At 51.5% G+C, this 25,398-nt stretch overlaps 8 protein-coding genes across 8 annotated transcripts; 3 read left to right on the top strand and 5 right to left on the bottom strand.

Annotated features, from left to right (window-relative positions):
- Positions 1-1,552: 1,552 nt before the first annotated feature.
- Positions 1,553-2,560, bottom strand: nlhH-1 (Carboxylesterase NlhH; the record flags this gene model as incomplete). The annotated part of the gene is made up of 1 exon (XM_037318719.1): positions 1,553-2,560. One exon carries the CDS (start codon positions 2,558-2,560, stop codon positions 1,553-1,555), a length of 1,008 nt encoding a protein of 335 aa, XP_037183089.1.
- Positions 2,561-7,357: 4,797 nt separating this feature from the next.
- On the top strand, positions 7,358-9,460 carry CGCA056_v003461 (uncharacterized protein; the record flags this gene model as incomplete). Its single annotated transcript, XM_037318718.1, has 2 exons — positions 7,358-8,223; positions 8,275-9,460. The coding sequence occupies 2 exons, from the start codon at positions 7,358-7,360 to the stop codon at positions 9,458-9,460; spliced, it is 2,052 nt and encodes a 683-aa protein (XP_037183088.1).
- Positions 9,461-9,983: 523 nt separating this feature from the next.
- On the bottom strand, positions 9,984-10,727 carry mp1-2 (Cell wall mannoprotein 1; the record flags this gene model as incomplete). Its single annotated transcript, XM_037318717.1, has 1 exon — positions 9,984-10,727. One exon carries the CDS (start codon positions 10,725-10,727, stop codon positions 9,984-9,986), a length of 744 nt encoding a protein of 247 aa, XP_037183087.1.
- Positions 10,728-14,176: 3,449 nt separating this feature from the next.
- Positions 14,177-15,223, bottom strand: yanD-2 (Short chain dehydrogenase yanD; the record flags this gene model as incomplete). Its single annotated transcript, XM_037318716.1, has 1 exon — positions 14,177-15,223. The coding sequence occupies one exon, from the start codon at positions 15,221-15,223 to the stop codon at positions 14,177-14,179; it is 1,047 nt and encodes a 348-aa protein (XP_037184079.1).
- Positions 15,224-17,277: 2,054 nt separating this feature from the next.
- CGCA056_v003458 (uncharacterized protein) lies at positions 17,278-19,053 on the bottom strand (the record flags this gene model as incomplete). The annotated part of the gene is made up of 1 exon (XM_037318715.1): positions 17,278-19,053. One exon carries the CDS (start codon positions 19,051-19,053, stop codon positions 17,278-17,280), a length of 1,776 nt encoding a protein of 591 aa, XP_037184080.1.
- Positions 19,054-19,436: 383 nt separating this feature from the next.
- On the bottom strand, positions 19,437-20,465 carry orsB-2 (Decarboxylase orsB; the record flags this gene model as incomplete). Its single annotated transcript, XM_037318714.1, has 2 exons — positions 19,437-20,258; positions 20,310-20,465. The coding sequence occupies 2 exons, from the start codon at positions 20,463-20,465 to the stop codon at positions 19,437-19,439; spliced, it is 978 nt and encodes a 325-aa protein (XP_037184085.1).
- Positions 20,466-22,183: 1,718 nt separating this feature from the next.
- On the top strand, positions 22,184-22,816 carry CGCA056_v003456 (NAD(P)H-dependent FMN reductase; the record flags this gene model as incomplete). Its single annotated transcript, XM_037318713.1, has 1 exon — positions 22,184-22,816. The coding sequence occupies one exon, from the start codon at positions 22,184-22,186 to the stop codon at positions 22,814-22,816; it is 633 nt and encodes a 210-aa protein (XP_037182834.1).
- Positions 22,817-23,154: 338 nt separating this feature from the next.
- OPSB-1 (putative aspartic-type endopeptidase OPSB) lies at positions 23,155-24,870 on the top strand (the record flags this gene model as incomplete). Its single annotated transcript, XM_037318712.1, has 1 exon — positions 23,155-24,870. One exon carries the CDS (start codon positions 23,155-23,157, stop codon positions 24,868-24,870), a length of 1,716 nt encoding a protein of 571 aa, XP_037184083.1.
- Between the last annotated feature and the right edge of the window lie 528 nt (positions 24,871-25,398).

Here is a 25,398-nt window from a genome sequence, read left to right as displayed (position 1 = left end):
AACGATAACGAGGTGCCAAGAACATCCAATCTTGTCAACGATTTCGCAATCTGCCATCGCCAAGCGCGGAGGGATGACATGTAACGATCGAGCAGATTTTGTCTTTGATAGGTTGCAGAGTCCATGGGGGCAAAGGTCTCCTCTCAACCGCAGGGACCAATTGGCTGACTTCGTTTCCGACACGGCATTCAACAAGGCCCCGACAGCATTCGTGCTTGGCTGTGATTGAGATAACTTCTGGGAGAACATGAAAGCATAAGTTAGTGCATTCTCAAAGATCGATCGTGATCGATACAAGACTTCAATTCAAGCCTTTTGCACCCTGAACATCGTTGGATAAGGACTAGTTAGCAGGTGATCATCATCATCATTGCCATGAATTGATGAGAAATCGTGATGTTCTGTATGCAACCCCTCTCTTAACAGCATCACCCACGAATACGAACCTGAAATGGAGTTCGGACCCGTTCGTATGATTCTTCGACGACCCTTCTGCCCAAACTCTTGCCTCTGAGACTGACACCAACTCCGATCGCCTCGATCGACCACACGACGGCCAGGGCCGTCAGGCTAAGGGCGGCAGCCCGTGGCCCCGGCTGGCCAAGGCGCGGAAGACGTCTCGAAGTGTTTTCAGGTTGTTCCCCGTAATTCCCCTTTCTTGCTGTCGATTTTCTGATCATCGTACTCCTCATTACCCCTCGTCCCGTTTAAATTCCCCGCTTGGACGGACCGCTTAACCCACCCAACCCGTGAAACGGTGTGTGGCCACGGCTCAACCTCGATGCAGTTGCCGGCATCTCCCAGACGCAGGAACAGGGGACAACTGGTTGGGCTTTCTGCTCGCTCCCTGTGGAGATTCGTTCTGTTTCACTGTCTGGATGGCTGTTTCTGGTTCAACTGGTCGACGTAGTCATCATCCGAAATGATGTAGGGGCACACTGACCTCCGTGTTTAGCGCCTCGACACATGAGAATATGGACACGCGAAGGCACGGGCATGGAGGGCCTCCTGATGGATCTGTTCGCCAGTGAGCCGCGCGCCGGCCGAGACTAGAGCGACTTTGACATGCGAATTGCGGCTGCGATCGAAAAATGGTTTCCGTGACACCTGCGACCACCCGTCTTATTGAGATTGGCATGCATGGCTTGGCACGCAGCTAACGCGGGAGGCGTACACGAGATATCTGATCACTTGCAGGTAAAATCTGCTATTGATATCTGAAGTCGGTCAGATCGTTTCAACAAATATCAGAGAGGTGGCTGTGTATAAATGTTTCAACTAACAGCTGTTTCCCGTCGAGCTGTCCCCTGCCGATCAACCCGTCTTTCTTGTCTCATAATTAGGCAAAAAATCATCAAGTGCACTACTCGGTGCTGTATCTAAGAAATCAACCGGTGGTCCGGATGGGATATGAAGAAGCCCCTTACAGAAATCTGAAAGCTGCAGGACATGTCTCTAATAAGATGAATCTTGGCAACAGCGAGAGGTTGGCTCATGAGTTTTCCACGAGGGCATTGCATCTACCCTAGTGTATCTGATTGTGAAGGTGGAATTAAGCTCTCCCTTCGTAGGCAAATATTCTCCTCACCCATCCCATTCTCGTCTCAATAGCAGCCTTGGAGACCCCAGCCCCAACAGGCAGCCCTAGGATTTCAAAGCCATGAAAGCCGCCGCTCCACACATGCAGATCAGCCTGCACACCACATTCCCATAGCCGCGTCGCATACGCCACGTCTTCATCTCTGAATGGCTCCGCTGAGCCGACATCAATATATGCCGGCGGCAGCCCAGAGAGGTCCGTTGCTCTTCTCGGCGCTACGTACGGGCTTACCCCCTCGGTCGCCCCTCGCTTGTCGCCAAGCACGCACGACCATGCAAAGTCGTTGTCGGTGCTGTCATACACTCCATGGTCCTTTGAGAACTGCTTCTTAGAGACCGTCAAGTTGCGGTCATCGAGCATAGGGTACACCAGTAACTGGGCGCAGAGCCGCAGGCCCCCGGCGTTTCTAGCCCTCAGAGCCGCGCCGGCCGCTAGCCCGCCGCCTGCCGATGCGCCAGCAATCATGAGGCGGGCGGGATCGATGCCGATGTCTGCCGCATGCTCACTGGTCCATTGCAGCGCGGCAAAGCAATCATCTTGCGGAGCTGGTGCCGGGTATTCTGGTGCGAGACGGTACTCGACGCTGACCACGACTGCGTCCAGTTCCTTGGTGACGTCCACGAAAAATGGCAGTCCGAGAAAAGCGTCGCCGACGACCATGCCGCCGCCATGGATGAAGAAAACACCTGGCCGCTTCCCGTATGGCGTTTTCGGATTCTTGGGCTGCATGATTACCAAAGGAATCTCGCATTCCGGTCCGGGGATCCTGCGGTCTTCAATGATGAGATCCTTGTCGTTGCGGATGGACGCTTGCAGGGGTGCCATGTTTTTCGCTCTGAGCTCCCGGCCCGCGACGACTTCATCTTTCGAAAGAGGATACGGCGGTGTCTTTCCGATCACAGTGGCGAGCTGTGAATCAAAAGGAGGTCGCGGGAGCCGATTTTCGGCTGGTTGTGCCATTATGAGCAAGATCTCATCAGTCGATATTTGCCGACTGGGGGGGATAATACAGATCGCCAAGAAATTTCTTGGTCTACAATGTGACAATGACTACGGTTCTCGGCGATTTTTGATGTTGATAACTCAGTGTCTTGATCCTCAATAATGGATGGCCGCGACATCCTTTGCTGACAAACTACCAGCCCTGGGCCTCATTGCTTACCGTTTCGGGCCTTCGCTTCGAATCCTTTGTCTTACGATGTTTTGCTAGCATCCTCGGCTTTCCTCTGGCCGGACGCTGTCTCCGCATGTATTGTATTCGCGCTAATAATGCCTTTGTCCCCGCGACCCAAGTTTCTTGGTCCATGACCGCTTATGCTTTTGGGATTCAGAAAGGCGAACGGGATCTATCTCCGGGGGCTCGACTAGTTCCTCTCATCGCGTCTTACCTCTCGAGTCCGTATACCCCGCAAAGCATTGACGCCCTTGCGAACCATTACAAACCTGCCTCTGTCGAATGGTGCGTTCGATGGACTGTCTAGTTTGGGATACTCCTGTGCACTCCGGATGACTAACGTACTGCGTGTTTAGGAAGCAAAGATTTAGAGGGTGAGCAAGAAGTCGTGGTGGAGAGCAATGATCAGAACGTAAACAATGTGTCCTTTTTTGAGCTGTCAATGCTTTTAAGTCGCGGCATGGTCCAATAGCTCAAAATAAACCGCGGTCAGATTTTGAAAACTACTTATTGATTGACTCTCCTCAGGACGTTTGCTCACAGTCGTGATAAGACTGACTAGTGCAACAACAACTAGGTGAACATGGCGTACCACTATCATCAAATTGCTTGAACGGGCTATGTGTTCTAAATTTGATGTTTTTTCTGGTCATGAGGGAGGTGCTCATCATTCAGCGGTATGCAGGTCTCGGCAACCGCATTTGTCGACTGTCTGTGTATGCAAACCGCGTCTAAGCCACAGCGAAACATGTCGCTAGAAACCTTCGGACTTCCCAATCCTTCGGACAAAACAGCGGCGCATTATTGTTGCACAATAGTGCAACCTGTAAACCTTTTTGTTCAAAGCTGAGGAAGCGAGAGGAAATAGCATCTCCGAGGCTTATTTCCCGCAGTCGCGAAAACGTGGCACGCGTGCACGTTGCTAAAAGGATAATGGCGCATGTTGGACGATGACCAAGAATACACAATGCAGCCACCGCAAGTGTCTCAATTTGGCCTGCTTCGATTACCATGGCCTTGGTATGGGCATGAGTTTTATGAACTACGGAGAACTCCAAGCTCACGGTCGAAATGCTTTACCACTTGCTATTTGGCCCCTTACTTGAGGTCACTAGACCTGCCTTTGCAACCATACCTAACTATGCGTTGTATCTAGAGTCCAAACGTTGTTGAGGCCCTGTTCCAAAGGCATTATCATGAACCTCCAGTCCGCGGCTTCCGTACTATTCTCATTGACATCACTCACGGGATCGGTCCGTGAGTCGCCCAGCAAGTATTTTGCTAGATTATCGCCTCCGTATCCTTTCGGCCGACATGTAGACCTTTAATGTTTATAGGCTAGGACAGTCTCATACACCGAGAGTCCGAATGTATCGCGTTCTCGCATTTGAATAGAGCGCAAACCAAACGGGAAATTTCAGCGAAAGTTGGGCTGCCGGCCCGAGGAAACCGCTGCTTTGGGCCTTTGACCGTTCTTTTGGGATCAGGGGGCAAATGACTTTGGCACAACGGCGGCTCATTTGGTTCGTTCTGTGAGGTTGACATGATGTAAGATTTCCCAAATGTCTGTGGGCGGTTTTGAGGCGATGGCCCGAGACTCAACTCGAAAGCCAACAATTTCTTGCGTGGAAAAACTCAAAAAGATTTTGGCTTTGCTGTCAAGACCGCATTGCCTCGGTTCCGACCGTAGAAGGTCCAATGGGCCGAGTCCGTCAAGCCAAGAAAGATTTTTGAGACGGACCTCAAGAGGCCGCGACTCAGCCTTAGTAATTGATGAACGAACCATGATTGCGTGACGGCAGTTGCGATGAAACAGGGCAAAGTTCAGTGATAAGACAGACTTGTTTGCTGTCCAATGGGAAAAGCTGGGTTATCTAAGCCTCGGTTGATCAACTTGGGAATTTGCCGTTTGGAGTTCCGAGACTTTCTGTCATCGACGATGTTGCAATCCGCGAAAGAAAAGAAAACTGAACATCTAGGTGTAGAGAATGGGCACGTCCATGGAATAACACCGAAAGCCAGCGTGGCAATCTGTCGTCAGTGCAACTGCCACGCAGTCTGCCAACGTCCGCCACCCGAGACCGTGCTTCTTGTCAAAATTATACTTCGATCACCAAAAGGCAAAGAATGGTGGCCTTTCGGGCTTTCAAAGCCTATCCTGCAGCATGCGGGTATGATCTTCATTTTCTTCTACTAAAACCTCTGAACGTGGATAGACAGGCGAGTGCGAGTGAGAAAGGTTGCGGTGGCTCAAGATAGCGGGCGAAACTTGGCATCACTTGAACAAATGAAAGCAGGTTTATTCGGAACCATTTGGGAAGCTGAAGCGGGCCAGACCGAAGGTATGATAAAGAGACGATGTAACCTCAACTATAATCTACCAATCGGCCCAAGTGTTGCAAGCATAAGCTGCAGCCTTATCGGTTCAGGTGGAGTTCTAGCACTGACCTGTGCCGGAGCTAGAACCATTTCGTAAAATAAGATCGCCATTGTGATGCATGCCGATGGCGCAAATTTGCCATCGATAGGTTCAGATCGCATAGCAGTGCGCCGAAAGCATGGCCGTTGCAGGCGAGATGCCTTCCTTCTGCAGTGAAACCACACACTGCCCTTCTGCCCATCCTGTCAGCATTGCCTTCCACCGGCGGAAGTTCTTTTGGGAGCAGAGGCTGAATTCTAATGCCCGGTCAGCACAACCCGACTTTACGGGGCTTTCCAGTTCGTGGAGGATCACAGAAAGCCTTTGACAAGAAAACGGCCATGCCCTGCCTTCGGAAAGTGGGCTTCATCAAGCTTAAATGGCAGCCGCCAGCACTAGAGAGGCAATCCAACATAAAAGTAGTATCCCGATTAAGGAAAGTCGCAAGCATATGCTGTGCTCATTCTAGAAAAAGACGCGGGACGTTGTAGATTAAACGATGTGGCCAATGGGAGATATCCCGCGTGCCTTTTGTCCCGAGTTACTACCCTCCACTACCCATTTGAGCCTCTTCTGACATATATCGATCGAGGATGGACTCATGATCTCAAATCCCCACCAGGGGGGCAAGGATCATTCTGTTGTCCGGCACATTGGACGGACAACTGATGTCAACTCTCCTATGCCATCACGTCAACCACAGGGCCAGATCCAAATCCAGGGAAGCGTGCGACCCCTCGACGGCTCGGCCTGAAGTTTTGATGATTGGATATGTCGGTATTCACAACGTACCGAGCCAACGTCTTGGTAACTCAAAGTGCACCTTCCGCTTCCTGGCAGAAGAAGCATCAGCATCCATCGTGATCACATGCAGAGTGTTTAGCCCGTCTGAACTCAGTTGCATACACACCTTCTCACTCAACACCTCAAAGTCTGCTTGGTGAGAATGGCCAGGTTGACGCCCTAAACGAAATCCTCAGCATGTGTCACGTTGCAGGCTACGGCGCCATCCCTTGTGGTGCTCTGCACCTCCAGTTGGGCTGAGGGTGGTCGGTAGACTTTCCCTACGGGAATCCTGAATCCCAAGGGACGAACCCCGTATCCGTATCCGTTGGCTGGACGGGAGTTGGCCGGCTAGTAACGTGCCCAAACACATCCAGCCCTGCTCACTGCTTACTGCTTTCCTATTTCTGCCTTCGGACGATGCCAACGATTCAGTTGGTGTGTGTTGTCACCTCTCTGCCGTGCCGCCGCCCGCGCAGCACAAGTTCGGCGATAAGCACCCCCAATCCCTCCGCCCAGCTCTGCTGCTGTGCTACTTGACGTTTCATTGGGCAAAATTGCTGCCAGCTACGAATAAGATGATAGCCGTAGAGACCGGGTACGTCGGACGACCATCTCATGTCCAGGACGCTGTCACGGAGCTGCCTCAGAACGTCAAAACCCATTGACCGTCTGGGCCGTGATAGGTCGCATCCAGTAGGAAGTGGCTAGATTGGGGCCGTGAAGGTGGTGTGGATTTCGCTTTTCCGTCAATTAGTTTTGCAGCTCGAGATCGGACAACAAGGCGCCATAGCGGTGCAAACCTGCAAAGACGACTACTGCTGCGTGGCAGGGATCGTGCATGTATCCGCGCGGGTGGCGGGCAGACCCTGTCGCTGAAACCTCTCCTCTAACTCTATCAACTTACACACAGATCCGAGTGACGCACGCCACGAATGGTCTTGACACGGCAATGTTGTGTTTCCGGGATGACCAGACAGTCAGCCTCCTTGAAGATGGCACTTGCACACCACCTCACAGGGCAATCAAGTCGTCAACGTCCCCGGCCGACTCTTCCGACCAGGTCCTGGCTTGCTCGAATGCCTGGCATTGTTTAACCTTCCATCAACCCACCCTCATTCCGCCGCCCCTCCCTCCCCAACGTCCACCATCGATCACATCAAATATCATTGAGGTGGTGTACGGCGATACGTCCGTTGTTGTCATTCACTCTCTTGTGCAGCGTTCTTTCATCAACTTCTAATACTTCGGATCGCCATCCAGGCCTCACAGTGTCTTCCTTCCTCATCGCGTGCTGGCATGGCTTCAGACTAATTTCAACGCAAACCGAGAACACACTCTTTGAGAGGCAAACGACGCCCTCAATCATACCACATCCAACATGTGGCTGCTCAAAGTCGCTACGATAGCGGCGGCGGTTGCAGCAGGGCTGCAAATTGAGCCTCTTCAACTGGCAGAAGTGGAATACGCAAAGAGGCAACTGGGAGATGCCACATCCTTCATCGCAGAGTTGCCAACAGGGCAGGCAGCAGATCCGTCTCCATCAACATCATCTGCTGCACCCACGACTCCCCCTCCGCCTCCACCTCCTCCGCCGCCACCGCCGCCTACTACAACATCAACAACATCGTCTAGCTCGCCGCCCCCTCCACCACCTCCGCCGACGACAACTTCACGGACGACATCTTCGGCTGTGAGAACAACTTCATCGGCAGCCCCGCCTCCACCACCTCCACCGCCGGCGTCAACGTCACCACCGCCTCCCCCGCCTGCCGCTCCGACAACTTCAGCTCAGCCGTCAACTGTCCCGGCACCGGTATTTACGCCATCGAACCCTCCACCACAGTCAACCACGCAACCCGGAGCATCAGCACCGCCGACTGCGCTTCCAGCGGTTACTACCAGTGCCGCACTGCAGCCGCAACCGGCCCAGGGAGGAGCTCAGAACGGGCAGCCACCGCAGCAGAGACTCGTTGACCCAGCTGAGGGTGCATTCATTGGAGGTGTTCCGACGACTAACATCGATGTCCCCGTGACATTCCTGTTTTTGCTGTTGTTCAGTGCCGGAGCATACACGCATATCAGGATTTATAGAGCCAACGCGAAGCGGGGGCACAAATTCCTGCTCTCAGATCTCATGTTCGACTTCTGCATGGTCCGAAACGTCACTTGCATCATGAGAATCATATGGGCTTTCGAGAAGGCTCGTGTAGTGATTCTCATTGCTTTGATTGTGCAATTCGGAGGGTGAGTTTTCCGCCGCATTTGAGATGATTGATTGAAACTTACACATACTAGTGCTGTGGTTGTCATGGTGGTCAACATATTCTTTGCCCAAAGAATCATCCGGTCAATTCACCCCAATTTTGGGTGGCACCCTTTCTTCAGAGTTGCGACTCTCTTCTTCATTTTCTCGGTTCCGGCTGTCATCTTCAACAACAGCACGGCACTAGGAGTCTCGTTTTATCACATTGAAGACCAGGACCGCGTCGACACTGCTCTCAACGTGCTCAAAGCTGGGGTATCTTGGATCATGTTGCTTGCAATCCTTCCTGTCGTTGCGGTTCTCTTTGCCGCCGTGATTCCAGGACCTAAGCCCGAGAGGTTTGGTGTTGGGGACACTCATCAGAAGATTGCAGTTTTGATGATCGGCGCCATTCTTCTCATTGCGGGTCACGCTGTCCGTCTGACGTCTATCCTGAACCCCGAGCCGCCCGATTCGACGGATAAACTTTTAAGCAAAGAGGTCTTCTACACCACAGGATTCATGTTGGAAATCCTTGTCGTAGTTTTCTACGCTGTTATCCGAATCGACTTACTATTCCACGTTCCCAATGGTTCAAGCCAGCCAGGCGACTACTCGAGGAAGCCCAAACCAGGAGAAGACGACTACGAGGCTGCCCTTCTCACCAAGGAGGAGATCGAGGACGAGCTTGCGGCAATGGGTCATCCATATGAGATTGTGGACTCATCGGGCCTGGGTAGAGATGGGTCAGGACGCACCATTGTTGCGTTCAGCACCCGCCGCATGAATGGTGAGAAGCCTGTTGTTTTGCCTCCGCGACCGCAAGCATACAGTCGTGTGCAATCGATTAGGGGTTCTGTCCGGTCTGTTCGTGGCTCGCTTAGGTCAGCCCGCGGCGGCATCTCGCGAATGATGTCCGGTCGCATGACTCCGGCTCCGTACCTGAATCAGGTTGATGTCGCACAACCGGCATTCAACGAGAATCCGTTCGGTAACGATCATCGGAGCCAGTATGGTGTGGCACAACCGCTTTTTATCCAATCCAGATTCAGCAGATATACGGATCCTGATGATGAGAGATCCGCCCTGCGTCCTGAAAGTCAGGCAACATCTGGCGAGATCCCCTTAACGTTTGACCGGGATGGTCTCGGATTTGAAGAAGGACGGTCGAGAGTAGCGCGGCGGTCATCGATACAAAAGTTTACAGCGATGGAAAGGGAAGGTGGTCCTTTGAAATAGACTGTTAATAAGCGTTATGATTTAAGGTAGTGTTTTTACAAAGCCGGGCTGCTCGTAAGGGTATCCGCATTCGTATTGATATTTTTGGTACATAATTGTTAGTCATGTTGTGAACAGTAATTCAAGATTCATAACAATTTCGCGCTGCAAGAAGACTTGTGTAACTCATTTGTTTAGCATGTGAGGACAACTTCAGCTTCAAAGTTGTTCGTTCGTCACATGTGTCGTTAGCGTTCCAGGCTCCACGGTCTGCGCTTAGGGGTCTGCTTTTTCTCGCAGACCAGGGCAAACTCCTCAATGCTAGTTCGCGGCAGGATAACCACAGGCATGTCACTGGATCACGATAGCCATGCGGTCGTGGTAATATTATTGCCCCTCTCACATCAAGATGTATTAAGACTGAGAGAGAATCTCCAATTTGTGTATAGCCGTTGAACACCATTCCAGTACGGACCCGGCCGTAGTGTACCCTCGCGCCCATGCTCGTATGCCAACATATCATACATGAAAATTATCTCCGAATTTAGTGTTTCTTGAACGGAAACATGCTCATGAGCCCTGCCAAAAGACCTCCACCCCCGCCAGCACCCGCGTCCTGGGCAGTGGCAGCATCAGCATCGGCCTGTGGAGGAGCAGCGACGGCTTGACAAACGGTAGAGCCGGCAGCTGCGGCGCCAGCCGGGGGTGGTGCTCCGGGTGCTCCCGGGAGAGCCGGGACAGACGTGCCGCCAAAAACTGCGATGCCTTGATCCAGCACAGTGCTGAGGGCGCCGGCACTCTTTTGCGCGTCGGCGTTCAGCTCCTGGGGGACTTTGCTGACGAGAGCCTGGGCGAGGGCGACGCTCGCGGACTTTTGATCTTGGAGCGCAACGGCAACCAGTGGCGTTGCGCCGAGCGAGTCGACTAGTGATTTCTTTGCCACGACATCGTTGATGGTAACCTTGACGTTATTCGTAAGCGCGTCGGTCGCAGCCTTGAGATTCAACGCGTCCTTTCTGTTGAGCACCTCCGAGGCTTGAACTTGTGTCGTCGCGTCCTCGATTGAGGTTTTGACGTTGCCGACGGCGCCGAGCAGCTGGATTCCACCGCCGAGTGTCACGGTTTGCGTGTTTTTCACCGAATTGTCGAGTCCTTGCAGCGCGGAGTTGATGGTGTTCAGAGCGGCTTGGATCGTGGCAAGATCGCGCTTGTATTTGGTTGTAATGACGGGAGCGCCGAGGACCGTGGCCGCGACTAAGGTGAAGGACAAGAGAGAGCGGAGTAACATCGTGACCTGCCTGCCTGCCTGCCGGTTACTTGAGTATCGTGGCCCTGAAAGGATTGAACTGCTGCCTCCTTCGGATTAAAAGAGAGTGTGGATGCGGAGATGATAAAGGAGGAGCAACTTCAGACCATCGTAGCGTTACGCAGTAGGCTATGTTGCGGTGGATGTAGGCAGCTGAAGAGGGGAGTGCGATGCCAGCTGAAGAGGGCCTTGACTACGAGGGTCCATATAATGCGAATGCGGGGAGCAAGGACAGGATGATGGCACACGGCCAAGGCTATCACAAAGCGAGGGCCAGAGACTTGGCTGCCGCAGATCCCGATGTCACCAGTGAATCTAGCCTGATCTTTGGGTGGTGCTGGCTTTCATGAGGCAAAGTTGAGACGGCCTTGATTTTGTGTGGGCGTATTGCCCTCTGCCGTGAGACTGCTGCCTCCATGGTCCCGCGAGCCGGGCTACCTACGGCAGGCGACTTGAATCCATAGTACGACGTTCACCTAGTCGGCGAGCTACGCGATTTGGTGGATTTGAACCACCATGCCAATTCCCTAGAAAGGAAACTCTCGTAGAATCCCCGTTTCATGTTGCGAAAGTCCAGACGAATCTGAGTGCATAGTTTGGCGTCCAGCATTTTGCCTTTAAGCCCGCCCACCGGCTCGACAGGTGGTCGTCAAGAAGATGGTCTCTCCATTGCCAAGTTCAATTCTTTTCAACAGGAAGATCAATTTCATGCAATTGAGATCACTGTAACATTAATTGGCACAGTCAGGATCTTTGTAGACCTCAACGTAATGAAGCAACAGAAGCTTGCGCATTGCGAGGGAATGTCGTTGAGTCAGTCGTTGGGCATGCTAGCCATCGGATCGGACTCCCCCAAGTCACATCGAATGAATTTCCCGATTCAACGGTGATACAACCTTGACTGCCTCCACGCCGTCTCATCTTTTCTCGTTTTCGTTTCAATTCCCGCACAGGCTTTGTTTCCTTATACGGGGAATTATTAGGTACGATATTACGAAATTCGAGCCGCGATCATCGCCCCATCTTCCGATGAGTGGATCGCGTGGACAGCGATCCCTTTGAACAACGCTCGACGCATCCAACCTGTCACTAACCAGACTGGCGGAAGATTTGCAAAAATTGAGTTGGAGAGAAGGATTTGTGCAGTTCCGACCAGGACGAACTGCTCCGCCCGTGGTTAATGTGATCACAGAGTCATTTTGGACCGGCCCCGACCGCCGATATGTCCCCGGGTCGAGCCTCTCCGTCACGGCCATCAAGCATACCCTTGTTTGTTTCAAGGAAGCTCAGACCATATCAGGCCTGTCGGATGCGGCTGTAAACCCGTCGTTGTATCCTAGTGTCGGGCCATCATCTGGAGGCTGTGAACAGTGCATTCACTACTGACGTGTAACCGTCGTGTCTGCCAGTACTTGACGTTGGGCAGATGTTACTGATCTTGATTTTCTGCTTTCAACTGTTTGTAGGGAGACTAGCGCAATTCTAGTATTCAGCGAAGGTCCCCGTCATCCATGTGTGATCAGATCTCTGTCGCAGTTGCGATAGCGTGGTGAGATTTTCTGTCGACGCCGACAGATAGACACGACCTCCCATCCCGGCTCTCTAGGTTTGGACTTTTCTGAAATTCTTCGTCGCATCTTTCTGTATTTGGAGCATAACGATATACACGAAAGGAGTCTAACTCCGATGGAACCATGATCGGGATTGTGTCTACCTATTTGACTGGAGTTCGGAATTCGTGGGACAGGTGAAGAGTGAAGGATTTCCATTGGCTCGCTCGCTGTTCGCCGGGGTCTTGGCGTCAAGTGTCAAGCTCCAAGAGCATCCCGAGCTTATTATGAAGGCCAATGCGATGTCATCAAACACTCTGGCCACAAGTTTCGTATAATCCGTATCTGGCAAGGCTGCGCCGAGCCATCCGAGGGAGTTGTGAAGCAACAGTTGAAGTAGGCCCCCGCTTGTTTGTGACGTTCATCACACGTCTGCCTTTCATCATCCTGAAGTTCACACCGTCGGGTCGGCGTCCAAAGTCGGGATCTTCGTACCTTTCGTGTTCCTACCCCTCGTCGCAACTTCGATTACGTTCCATGCCATCCCAGAGACTGCTTCCAAGGTCCAGCTGCATACTTCAGGTGTTGACTATTAGCTAACCTAAAAGAAAAGGCAATGTGTAATATGGAGGCCCAAACGCTCCCTAGGTAAACCAGACTTCTCTAGCGCGAGATCAGGGTTGCTTCGCCGGAGAGAAATAATCGGTGCGAGATCTGTGTTCGTGTCAAGTGTGCCGTTGACACAAACAAGCTTAAACCAAGACAGCGGAGTCTCTTTCGGGGCCGGCAGTTGTGTAGTGAAACGGCAACATCCGCCGTTCGACATGATGCCCTCGCTATTCGGCCCATGCCAAGAGTAACGGTTGTCACTCCGTGGTTTTGACATGATGTTTTGACAGATGTCGTAACTTTCGGCAACGCCGCTATCCATAAGCCGCCTTTGATTCCGACAGACCGGCCATCGCTGTTCGGGCGACTCACTGACTTTGAGTCACGCAATCGTCTGATCTGCAGAGCTCCACGCGATACCTAATTTGGGGGCCAAACTACAACTTGTTCTCGGTTCTTTGTCTAGTTTTACACATATTCCGTCGATCTTAAGGACTCGGCCGATCGAAGCCGGGAGTCTTTGAAGCATACTTCGTACGCTAATTGCTAAGATACGAAGGCTGCCACGAACATACTCACAGCCCACATGCGCACTGTTGCTCGGCTTTAAGCCAGGGACAAAACTGGGTTGAAGCATATTTTCCCACAGCAAGTCACTGGAAGCCAATCGCTATGTAACAATGTTTTCTCTTTGACTTGTTCCCATCCACAAGGCAAAAGCAGGGTTGACTCAAGTCCGGTAATCACGAGCTTCACTGACGGAGCATTTGTCTGGCCTCAAGTTTCAAAGATCGTCAATGATTACCACTCTTGTCTAGTGTGATCAGAGGTAAATCTCATAGATGTTGTGAATATCTAGCAATGACTCTTGAAGGTCAGGAAAATGTGAGCTTTTACATTGGCAAGTGTCATGTCAAGAAGCATGACGCGAAGGTAAAAGAATTTCATCGTACCAATGTCTACTGAATTCTTGAAGACAGGACCCAACGATTTTCTACATTTACACACCAGACTCGGAACTTGTATCGCGAAATCGACAAATATTTCTGGTATTGCATCGTAAGCGGCTACGTGGTGATGAAATGCTGGGGAAAATGGCCCTTCAAACATGTGAAAACAGTCAATCTCGCGTCTCGGGCCATCCGCGAAAATGGGATCTAAGACATATTTCCTGTACAGTCGTGGTATTCTATTAAAGAGCCCAGCACCCTAGCTGTCAGCTGGATTGACACCGCAATTGTACCACATTTATGTCACATAGAAACGAGCTAATTATATGCCTCTCTTGATATCCATCTCTTTCACAAAGCTCTGAAGCTCTTTCACGACTCGATCTCCGAGCTGTTTGCCTTCCGGGGTAGAGAGGAACACCTTGTGGCCCTTGAAGATGTTATCGTCCGTCCACATCTGGCCGCGACCTTCCTCGCCCAGTCCAAGGCTTGAGATGTAGATATTTGCCCCTTGCTCCGCCGTCCGCGCAACGGTGTTGTTGATGATCTTTGCCATCATTCCGACGACTCCGCTGTTAGCTGAGTGACGCGAGAGGTCCGAATCGACCGCACCAGGGCAAACGGAAGCAACGAGAACCTTTGGTTTCTTTTCAGTCTCCTCGATGCCTGGGACGAACGCAAGGTGCCGCATGGAATATTCAAGCATAAGCTTGGTGAGGCAGTAGTGCCTTTGGCCTCCCATGACTCCCGGTGTGACGGCCTCCAGTTTTGACAGATTACGAAGAGGGGCTCCCGAATTGACGATAGGTTCTATGGTAGAACGACTAGCAAGCCAAGCCGCGCCGGAGCTGACCAAAGTGAGATGCGGTCTTTCGGCGACCGAGGCCTTCTGCACCAAAGAAGAGGCGAGTAGCAGAGGGAGAAGGTGCGTTGAAAGCAGTGTTGGCGAAATGGCGTTGACTTGCAGACTGCTCTCATATCCTGTTTCCGCCTGATTGTATGATCCTGCTAGCAGCCCGGCACTGATAATGGCGTGGTCCAAGTGGTTTGTCGTCTGCTTCAGCCTATTGACCAAGTTGTAGATTGAGTCAGGGGAAGTCATCTCAACGACGAGAGGGACGATGACCGGTAGGGGCTCTGAAAACACCGAACTTGATGCTAGATGCTCTTCGATGGTCGCTTTGGTTGTAGCTGCCTTAGCTTCATCTTGGGCTGTGATGATGAGGGTAGATGTTCCCTGTGCTGCTAGCTTCTTGGCTGCCTCAAGACCGATACCGGTGGAGGCCCCCACGACGAGAATGGTGAGCCCATCAAAACGCCGAGAAGATGGCTTGCGTGGGTGAAAACGGGCTGTGATAACCTTCAACATGGTGCTGTTCAGGATTTAGGAGTGAGGGAATGGAAAGGGGTAAGCAAATCTGAATATATCATGAAGTACTGAGAGGGCATCAACCGATCATCTGGGGCATCTTTATAATTCTATGGTAAACCCATGATGTGGGTTCGATCTGTTGATTCCATTTAGGCTAGTTCCAATTTGTAGCGTCGTCAAATAACTGCACTGTTCTTGTCGGGTTCGAGATGTTACCCGATGGCCCGCCACCTGCAGGCCGGAGTAGTGGAATGAAGTCCTTCTCGTTGTCAGATCTTTGCCAAGCCCTTGCCATTTGCTACCAAGGAATCCTCAATGTAGTAATGCTTCTTTCCCGTTTTGTTGCGCACCCTTTCTCCTAAGCCAGCCATGCCCTTTCTTCCATTTCTCTGATCCAGAACACAATGCCTCTGAACGTTTTCCTGTGAGTTTCAGAGCGAGGAGGAGCGCCGACGTGGGCCAGCTTTTGTGGATACAGCCCGGCCTCTTTCCAATGGAGGATTCCTTGGGGGTGGCCGAACATGAATGCGCGGATAGACGTCTGAAAAGTGGGAATACTCGTAAAGCGCACGGGCTTTCTTAGGTAGGTTGAGATTATCCCGTGGGTGGTTCTCTGTCTAATTCGACGCTAGAAACACTGTAGAAATGGTAGTAATTCCGTCAGTACACGAAGATCTTGTGGGGTCAATCGTTGCCCAGTTCAACGATTGGAAGGGAAATATCAAGTAGTTCTCGTAGTTGTATGGCCCTGTTGTGGCCCAGATATTGTCAGCTTTCGAGCCAGACGGATCGGTCGCATGGTCATTGGCCACCGACCAAAGCACAAGACCAACGACCTTACCAAAGCAAGATGCGTTGTAATTTAGCCCCTACCAACACTACATATGTCTCCCAAAGCTCTGCATCATGCCCACAGACCGAATGGAAAGCATCAGCACAATGATGTCTCACTTCTGTGACAATCCTAATTTGAAGCCCATCCGATTGCGCAATAATGTCTTCGAGAATATTTACTTGGAATTGAGAGTCTGGCGAGCCAACTCATTTCAGGTTTAGGACCTTAGCTGAGTATTTCTCATTTCAGGTTTAGGACCTTAGCTGAGTATTTCTCATTTGCTTTGGCATGTGCGTCTCCGTCAAGAGTGGTTTGAGCATACTGTCTCGGCGGTCAACGGAGTCCCCGCCGACCAGCACAAATTCAAAACAGCAGGAGATCCCGAGATGGGAAATCGCCTGGCTTGCCCTCTCAGCCAGGACTTGTCTGCCATGTTCTTTAACCCACAGCTTTCTAGATTAGGTCACCATTTCACTTGCCTAAAGCATCTGCAAGTGACAAAGTCGGCAAGGCTTCACGACAGATCACCTCGAATAAGCAGAGAAGCTTCCTCTTCCAACTTCGCTAGTGTTATATTTGATGATCGCTTGATGGCCAAAGACCGCAATTTTGTGATTGGTTGCAATTGTTCCTTGTTCTGTTGGTAACTGTTACTATTGTGTTGAATTATCCCGCGCAAGCCGTGGATCGCACGGGGATTATGGGCGCCACGACAACCCCGATTCTTGCTGAGCCATCGGTATGCCCCAGTGCACCGAGCCCGAAATGCCCAGCTCGGCTTTACTAAGACTCTTGACGGCGAGTCGATTCTTTCTCGAGCTGATGTAATTTGATTTTGACCAGGTGCTGATAGGCCATTTCCAATCGTTACATCTCGAGCGGATCCAAACTTTGCTGGAGGCCTCACGCCTTGCGGTCATGGGCTGAGGATATGGCGACTGCACCGAGTCCTTTGGACCCTGGGTAAAAGGTTTGACAAATAATCACCAACCAAGTCGAATAACTGACATTGATATAACATAGACCCAAGGGCGGTTTCGTATCAATCATTGAAATCGGAAGTACTCCGCTGGTGGATGGCTACGAACGAGACATGAGCTTTTGATGTGTATCATCTTAAATTGACGGCTATCCGGTTCTCTGAGTAGTTCAAACGGGTAATTGGTAGTTTCTGATCCCAAAGTCCAGTCCAGGGTCCCTGAGAATCCCCCCACGCCTAAGTTTCCAGAATACCCATTCGCTGAAGCTCGGCAACCGACACATATGGCCGTTCAAATCTTGGCTCGAATTCATCCTTGTGCGTTCCAAACCCATAGCCTACTGACAGACTCGGGAGCAAGCCTTCCGGTGCATGTGGCCCAAACGACATAAACTGTGGCAGTAATGAAGGGAGTACGTGAGGATTCTCGCCGTCGCCGTACAGGAACTCGTCCAAGTCGTCATCAAGCCAGACGGCACGCCCTGGTAACCCTTGGAATTCACCCTCATCTCGAATGAGTAGTCGAGGTCGTGTCGCCCGCCTCCGCCAGTCTAAGGTGTCTCGAATGCCAAAGAGGAGCTCTCTATAGTCGCCACTGTCTTTCAAGAACCAGAGGAAACTGAGCTCGACCGACCGTAAGGTTTGCGGGAGGGCAGCAAGAAAGTCTAGCAAGTCTTTCTGCTTGACTAGAAAGCGCGAAAGTCCAAAATGTGATAGATTCTTCCACGTCTCGATAGGGAAAACAGATCGCAGGGGTATGAAGTGATTGGCTGTCGAGCTTTGGGCCCGCCACGGATCGTCAGGGTTATCTTCTTGGTCGGTCTCCAAAGTAAAGTATCGCAAATCACTAGCAGCCTCCAAAGCCTTCTTCAGGCGCCCATTGCGGAAAGCACCGTAGCCATTGTACCCCTGATCGTCCACCATCAGGTTAAGCTTAAGCGTGGTGAAGCCTGGCTTTTTGATAACGGCAACGAGGTTTTCGTATTCAACGGCCTCAACTCCAAATTCTGGTGCATTGAAGATAGCACACGGAAGCCCAGTGCTGATCTGGTTGCCGTCAAAAATGAGTTCCGTGACACCCGTGCTTGTCGACTGTGCGAGAACTCTGACGACATGGCGAAAGCCACGCCATTTGTCCTTCACCTCCATGTACGTCTCCGTTGGGTGCCCTAGTGGGGATGTCTTAACAATCTTTTCGTTCCAATCCCGGCCGTCAAACTCCTCTCCGTGCAAAGGGGTTGGCCAACCACGAGGAAGCGGATAGATAAAACCGTCCGGAAGAGCACGAACAGCAGGAGTTGAATACAACGGGTTGAAAAGCATGCCGTTGGCTGCAGGTGTGAGAGTAACTCTCTTCAGGTTAGGGAATCTGTCATTTTTCAAAGCCCATTCGAAAGCAACTGCATCAGCCGAAGTAACAGACAGCACGTGTTCTTGCTCTTCAAGTAGCTTCAGATAATGTGCGTAGGCGTCTTGGATAGGCATCCTTGCGGCAAGCTGGTTCGATGCCTCGACATACTGCGGCAAAGTCTCGAGATCGTGCTGACGTCTTTCTTCCAAGTTCTCGATGGTGGCATGATAACATCGATAAAACCAGAAAGGAACACCACGTGGACGCTTGATCCATGGGCTATCTTCATCGTCTCCTTCATAGCTTGAATGGTCGGAACCTTGATCAAAGATGTCCCAGTCGCCATCATACCTGTGGTCCCGATCCGATGGCGTTTCGTAGCGAGATTCATCCCAGATAATCTCGCGGACGTCGTGCCTGAAAGTCTCGTGCTCTGCGATCGCGCGGAACACCTCCACGTTCAGGGAGCTGGCGCCTATGAAGACGCGCTTGAAGCGAAGATGAGGGCTAGCGAAATTCGCAAGCTTCTTGCAACTCAATCGAAGGTTTTTGATGTCGGTATTATCAACATGGGAGAAAATGAGCGCGGCTATTTCGAAGGGCGAGTTTGCGATCAAGTCGACAACTAATGACCCCGAGGGTAGTTCAGTTTGAGGATTCATCACGGAGGCCGCCCAAAAAAGACATGGGGAGAAAATGAGTCGCACAAATGATTGGCGCCATGTGCCCGTTGGTGCCTATTAAATACTCTTTCTACTCAACTAACGAAATGTTTGTTGGACTGTATCGGGTGATAGCTCCGGGCGGACCAAGTGGAGTTAGTCCCGCCCATCATCCCTGCTGGGGCCATGCAGAAGAGGTTCCGAACTTCGTGGATGACAGTTTCAGCCCGACCGCCAGGTCCAATTTGAACTTCTAGTAGTCCTATCCCCTCAAAATTACGATAATCTCAAGACAAAGACAGGATTATGAAACTTTTCCCCGGCAAACGATATCAGAGATCAGGTAAGGTAGGTAATATGAGGAATTATGACTCGAATTGTTACTACATCTTGGCCTTTGTGTTTTCGGACCAACCTAGTCCCAACAGTCTGTCGAGGTTCCCATGAGTAAACAATCTCATCTGTTCCGCATTCAAAAAGTCAATACTGTCAATGAGTCGTTTCCCGTCCTCATTCGACGCATACGGATAGTCCACAGAAAAGCATATTCGGTCCATCGGCATAACATCGACCAAAGTCTTGAGCGGCGTCGTGGTGAACATTCCACTAGTGGTAATGTAGAAATTCTCTCGCAAACATTGAAGGGGTCCCTTTTTATGCCCCGCCTTCTTCATCACCTTTCCGAGGGTATCCTCAATGCGGCCAATCATGACCGGAACCATCTCGCCACCGTGGCCAATGATGATCTGGAGGTTCGGCAGCTTGTCAAACAGCCCGATTGATATGAGTCTGACAACGTTGAGGCCGACCTCCGAATGCCATCCCCAGGCTCCGGTGGATACCATGAAGGCAGCTTCTGGCGAGATGGTGTCTCCGCTGAATAAGACGTCGTTGGCCTTTGGACTCGGGAAGCTGGGATGGATGTAAATGGGAACACCAAGATCCGCTGCTGCCTGGAAGATTGGAAAGTATTCCCGGTTGTCAAGGAACTCCCCGTCAACCGTGTTGTTGATGAGAGCTCCCTTGAACCCAAGTTCCCGAATGCATCGCCTGAACTCCGCTACCGCCTTCTCCGGATGCGCGGTAGGTAAGCACGCAAAAGCTGCAAATCGCGCGGGGTATGCTTTGACAGCTTCGTACAGCTGGTCGTTTGTTTTGTGGCATCTTTCAATGTCTTTCACGTTGTAGACCGTCTGAGAGAGTACCTGGAATTCCATCAGCAATTGCACTCTCGGCTGCGTCCTAGAGACTAATACCTGTGTACTGATTCCATGTTTGTCCATATCGGCGATGCGGCCTACCCCGATGTCCCGCAACTGCGACACAGGCCATTCAAGTCCTGGATGATGCGCAGGGAGCTGGCCATCGAAGGCCGTTGAGCCAAAGTGTTCTTCGGCCGCGACAATTCTCATATTGTTCAACCTTGGGTATGCAAGAATTTCAGTGTAATTAAGATCAACGTTTAGAGGCTGTCGGACGGTCGGGGATCACAGAGACTTTTATTCTTCCTGAGCAAACGCTGAAGCTAGCGCAGCTCGGTTTCTCATTCGGTACCGACTACGGCCCACGGGGTGCTAATGAGTGAGGGCCTGATCCCATCATCGGCAACTCTATCGAGACCATGACGTAGGTACCCGGAATTCCTTCTTCGGCATTTCCGGCGACGGCGACGTTCGGTCAACGCTTAATGTCCGCGCCGGCCGTAAGGTCCACCCATCGGTCTTCTGCCCCACTACCTCCGAGCCGTCAGCAACTAATTGTTTTTGGCGTTGGGGGTCAAGCTTGAGTGGTATTATTAACTGCTTACATTACTTGGAACTGAGCGCGATCAAGCGCCGACGTAACTCTGACTGCGTACCTTGACTTTTGGGGAAGAGTCTGGATGTATAATTAACAGTAGGGACTCCGTCTTACAAGCGAAATGGATACTACCTTGGGAACAATAAAAGAAGGCTCCTGTTACAGTGCTAAACAAATCCAAGTCCTTCCTTCGGTCGACATCAAACGGTTAGAGTGCATGGCTCCTTTCGCAATCTGCGGATCCCATTCAGAACGTTTTATACTGTTCTGTTAAAGAACACTCCAATCTGTTCAGCTTAGACCATACATCTGCGGGGCTGTTGAAACTTCATGTCATACATGACTTGCTTTCGTACCACGTGAGTCTGCAATGTATTACAATATAACTTGCAAAACGCCTATTCCACTCCGCCAAAAACAGCGAAAAAGGAAGGTATTGCCTCGAGGGCGAATCGAACGCCCGATCTTCTCATTACGAGTGAGACGCTTTACCACTGAGCCACCGAGGCATTTAGGAACCAGATCGTGGTTGGTGGGCCACAGATGCGAGCAGGGGCGGATGCAACCAAGCTAAGGGGTGCAAAATCACGATGGAGTGTTTGTTGTAAGCGAAAACCTCTGGATCTTGTTGATTGCTGCAAGTTGTGCGGGGAAACGGCCGTAATTCGTTGGAAAAGCCATTTGAGTTATTAGTCAACGACCGCGCGGTTCATCCCTTGCTCCCCGTCTCACAACGCCGGGATTGCGTGTGGGCTTCTGCGCCCAACTCCGACCGATGTGCTGACACCGCGCGGGCGCCACCGTAAGCAGCCAAGGCGACAGGAACATACCTTAAGCCACATCTGTTGGCTCATCGCAAAGAGAAAGCCAATGATCCGCGTCAACTTACACACCTTGCATATTAGTTTGGATGTCGGCGGTCAAGTTACAGACCGCGCGCGCGAGTCTTTGCATGCAGCGAAATTAACTCCAGCTGGCCTCAACTCACAAGCTTGTATTGATAATCAGCGACACGCCGGAAAGAAGAGTACAGAACTTGTGTCACTTACCGGCCAGCAAGCCAAGCCGATGCCGACGTGGGGCTTGGGAAGGGACTTTGGTACGGAGAGTAGGTTGCAGTAGACACCGGTCGCCTGCTGAGGGAGCGAGTTGTACCACGGGCAATGCAGTGCTCATTGTTGCCCTCGAACATTAGTTGCGAGTATAAAATCAGAGTTCTTCGTGCCCTGTTGAAGACTCGAGAAAGTCAGTCATTCAACGCCTTGTCTTCGAAATTCATGCGAAGGTCCTCTTTCATTCCTCAGAACTAATTAAAACATCAACTTTCAACATGGCCGCTGCCAAGAAAGTCGCTGTCGTTGCTACAAGCACCCGCAAAGTCAGAATCGGCCCTAAGGTCGCAGAAATTGTGAAAAACACCATCAGCCAAGACGCATCCACCAACAACATTGACCTTTCGCTCGTTGAAGTCGCCAATTTTAACCTACCCGTCTACGATGAAGTCGCCCTTCCCGCCCAGGTGCCTGCCGTTGCCAAGTTCGAGCATGCTCACTCCATCGCCTGGAGTGAAGAGATCGCCAAGTACGACGGGTACATCCTTGTCGTTCCGGAGTACAACTACGGCATGGCCGGTGGTACGAAAAACGCCATCGACTACCTGTACAACGAGTGGATCGGCAAGCCGGCGGCCGTGGTAAGCTATGGCATCGCGGGCGGCAACCGGGCGTCGGAGCAGGTCAAGGGCACGTTGGAGGGCATGAAACTCCGTGTTGCGGCGACCCGCCCGGCGCTGTCATTTGCGGGCGGCGCCGGTTCAGATCTGGTGGCAGCCATCAATGGCGAGGTTGGAGAAGACTCGCGCAAGGATTGGGAGGCCAAGTCGGAGGATATCCTCAAGGCATTTGGGGAGCTGAAGCAGCTCTTGAGCGAGCCTCCAGCGTCTAAAACCCCGCTTGCTATTTGATTTCCTGGAAGACGCTGTACATCCTCCATGTCCTCTTTCAGAACCTGATTTTGTTTTCTGTCTTGAGGAATGTTGATCACCTTACCCAGGAAAGGGCGGAGACCCACCTCGTAATGTCGCTTAACCCCCTGTTAACAGCATTTTGATCCTTCGTGTTAGTGTTGTTCTGCTCTGCTGCCTACGTAGTAACAACGGATTATGACTGCTGTGCCGCATTCTATGCCGCACGTTCTTGAAGCCTAAAAATTCTCGTGAATCCTTCCAAACCTTTTCCCCCTTTCTTCTCTTCTCGCCATGCATGCATCACAGTCACTCGCTTCTTCCATGCTCACCCTGCCATGAAGTTGTCCTTCGTGTCTGCGGTCGCTCTATGGGCCGCAGCGGTAACAGCTCAAGTCCGTCTACCATTCACCCGGCAGTCTCACCAGCCATTGAGCAGGAACGCCAGACGTCGTGATGATGAGCGTCGCTCCACTTCAACAGTCGACTTCTCTAGCGCGGACACGGTCTATCTCGTAAACGTCACCGTCGGCACGCCGCCACAGACCATGTCGATGATGCTCACCGTCCAAGCCGGTGAGACTTGGATGGTCAACGCCAACAACTGTGACGAGGACGGATATTCGCTCAAGTACGGATGGTGCAAATACGGCTCCTTCATGCCCAACGAGTCGTCGACATATGTCAACCCCGGCACTGAGACGTTCATGACGAGCTACACCGAAGGGTACGCGTATGGGGAGATTATGAGCGACACACTGAGCATCGGCGACGTTCAGTTGGGCAGACTCAACATGGGCATCGTTGACACAGCAGATACATACATTGGCGTACTGGCCCTGGGCTTCAACACGAGCGCGTACACGCCTAGTCCCTACAGCTCCAGCTCAAGTAATACAACCAGCGAAAGTCTGCCTACCGTTCCCGACCGCCTGCTCACCGATGGCATGATCAACTCCACCGCGTACAGTCTATGGGTGGATGATCTCTCTACTGAGTCTGGAAGTCTGCTCTTGGGTGCTGTCGACAGGTCGAAGTTTGACGGCCCGCTCACCCGGTTCCCGATCGTGGCTAGCTTCTCGACCTCAAAGGTCTTCAACACTCGAATTCACTCTATCAACGGCAGCAAGTCATCATCGGACGTCTTGGAGCCCTTGAACAGTCTCGGGTCGTCCTACAACGACAAACCTATCGTTCGGATCAGTCCTCACAACATCGCGTCCTGGCTTCCCGATGACATCGCCCAAGATATCTACGCCATCGCAGGCGCGACGTGGCTCGAGTCACAATCGAACTATGTAGTTCCTTGCTCTGCCAACACCTCAACTGCACAGCTGGCTATCCAGCTTCACGACTTCGATGGACCGGTCTTTAACGTGCCCGTTTCCGACCTCGTCATTCCGGCAGACTTTTGGTCGTCGAGCAAGTGGTCTTGGGACACCGAGACCGCAACACAGTACTGCCTCTTTGGAGTCCAGTCAGACAACTCATCAACGTCCTCAACTTCCACCACATCCGGCAGCTCAAGCTCGACATTCAGCCTCGGTGGCATGATGCTGAAGCGCGCGTACATGGTCTTCGACCTCGCCAACGCAGAGATGGCCTTCGCGAAAACCAAGTTCGGCGGCGGCGCGACTGAAGACGTCATTCCTTTCCCCAGCTATGCTGCAGAGGTCCCCGGGTCTACCTCGGTCAGCGTCGTCGTTTCAGTCTATTGTCCTGTGGGCGCGACGTCTGACGAGTGCGACCCTAATGGATCTGGATCGGGCGATGGCTATGGCTATTACGACTCCGTTGGGCTTTCCAGGGGTGCCAAGATTGGTATTGGCGTCGGCGTCGGCGGGATTTCGCTCATCGTGCTGGCGTTGACGGTATGGGCCGTCATGAGGTGTCGGAGGATCAGGCGTGCAGAAGCGGAGCTGGCTGAGAAACAGAAACGCGTGGAAGAGGGCACGGGAGCAGCTGCCGATACTGGCATTGATAAGGATTTGAATCCTGCAATGTCACAACAACCGCCCGTTGCAGTCAAGGAAAGCACATCGATGAGTGAGTGAGCGCAGGATGTGACGACCATAGGTAACGTCGAGGGGAACAAAATCGACCCATCAAGGCCTCGGTGAGGACCACTTGAGTTATGATAGAATATCTTAATGCAACATTTAATACCCCCGTGCTTTGTAGCATGGGGTGTAGTCATACTTTACGGTAATCTTGCCTGTGCCCAATTGTCAGTCTGCGACGTCGATGCCAGATTGCCGGAGTCAGGGGACTGGCGTCAGTCGCACTTATTTACGTTTCCCCTTGCCGAAACCCCTGCAAATGCAGGAGTTTTGGGTTTTAGCTATACTACTACCCTAAACGTTAATTAGTATTATATTTTCGTCGTTCTCTATTATTTCTACTATTATTAATTAATTATAGATAATACATAACGATTATATCATATCATAAACTTAAATTAATACCATTATTAACGTAATATATATCCTTTATAATAGATCTTATTGATATTATATTTCTAGCTATATCTAAGCTTATGAGTTATAAAGTTAGATTATTTCTGTTAAAATTAAATATAAATT

This window comes from Colletotrichum aenigma, assembly GCF_013390185.1.
Source record: "Colletotrichum aenigma strain Cg56 chromosome Unknown KSG_Cg56_contig02, whole genome shotgun sequence".
NCBI lineage: Eukaryota > Fungi > Ascomycota > Sordariomycetes > Glomerellales > Glomerellaceae > Colletotrichum > Colletotrichum aenigma.
Note: the sequence above shows the minus strand (reverse complement) of the source record. Positions and strands in the feature narration are given on the sequence as shown.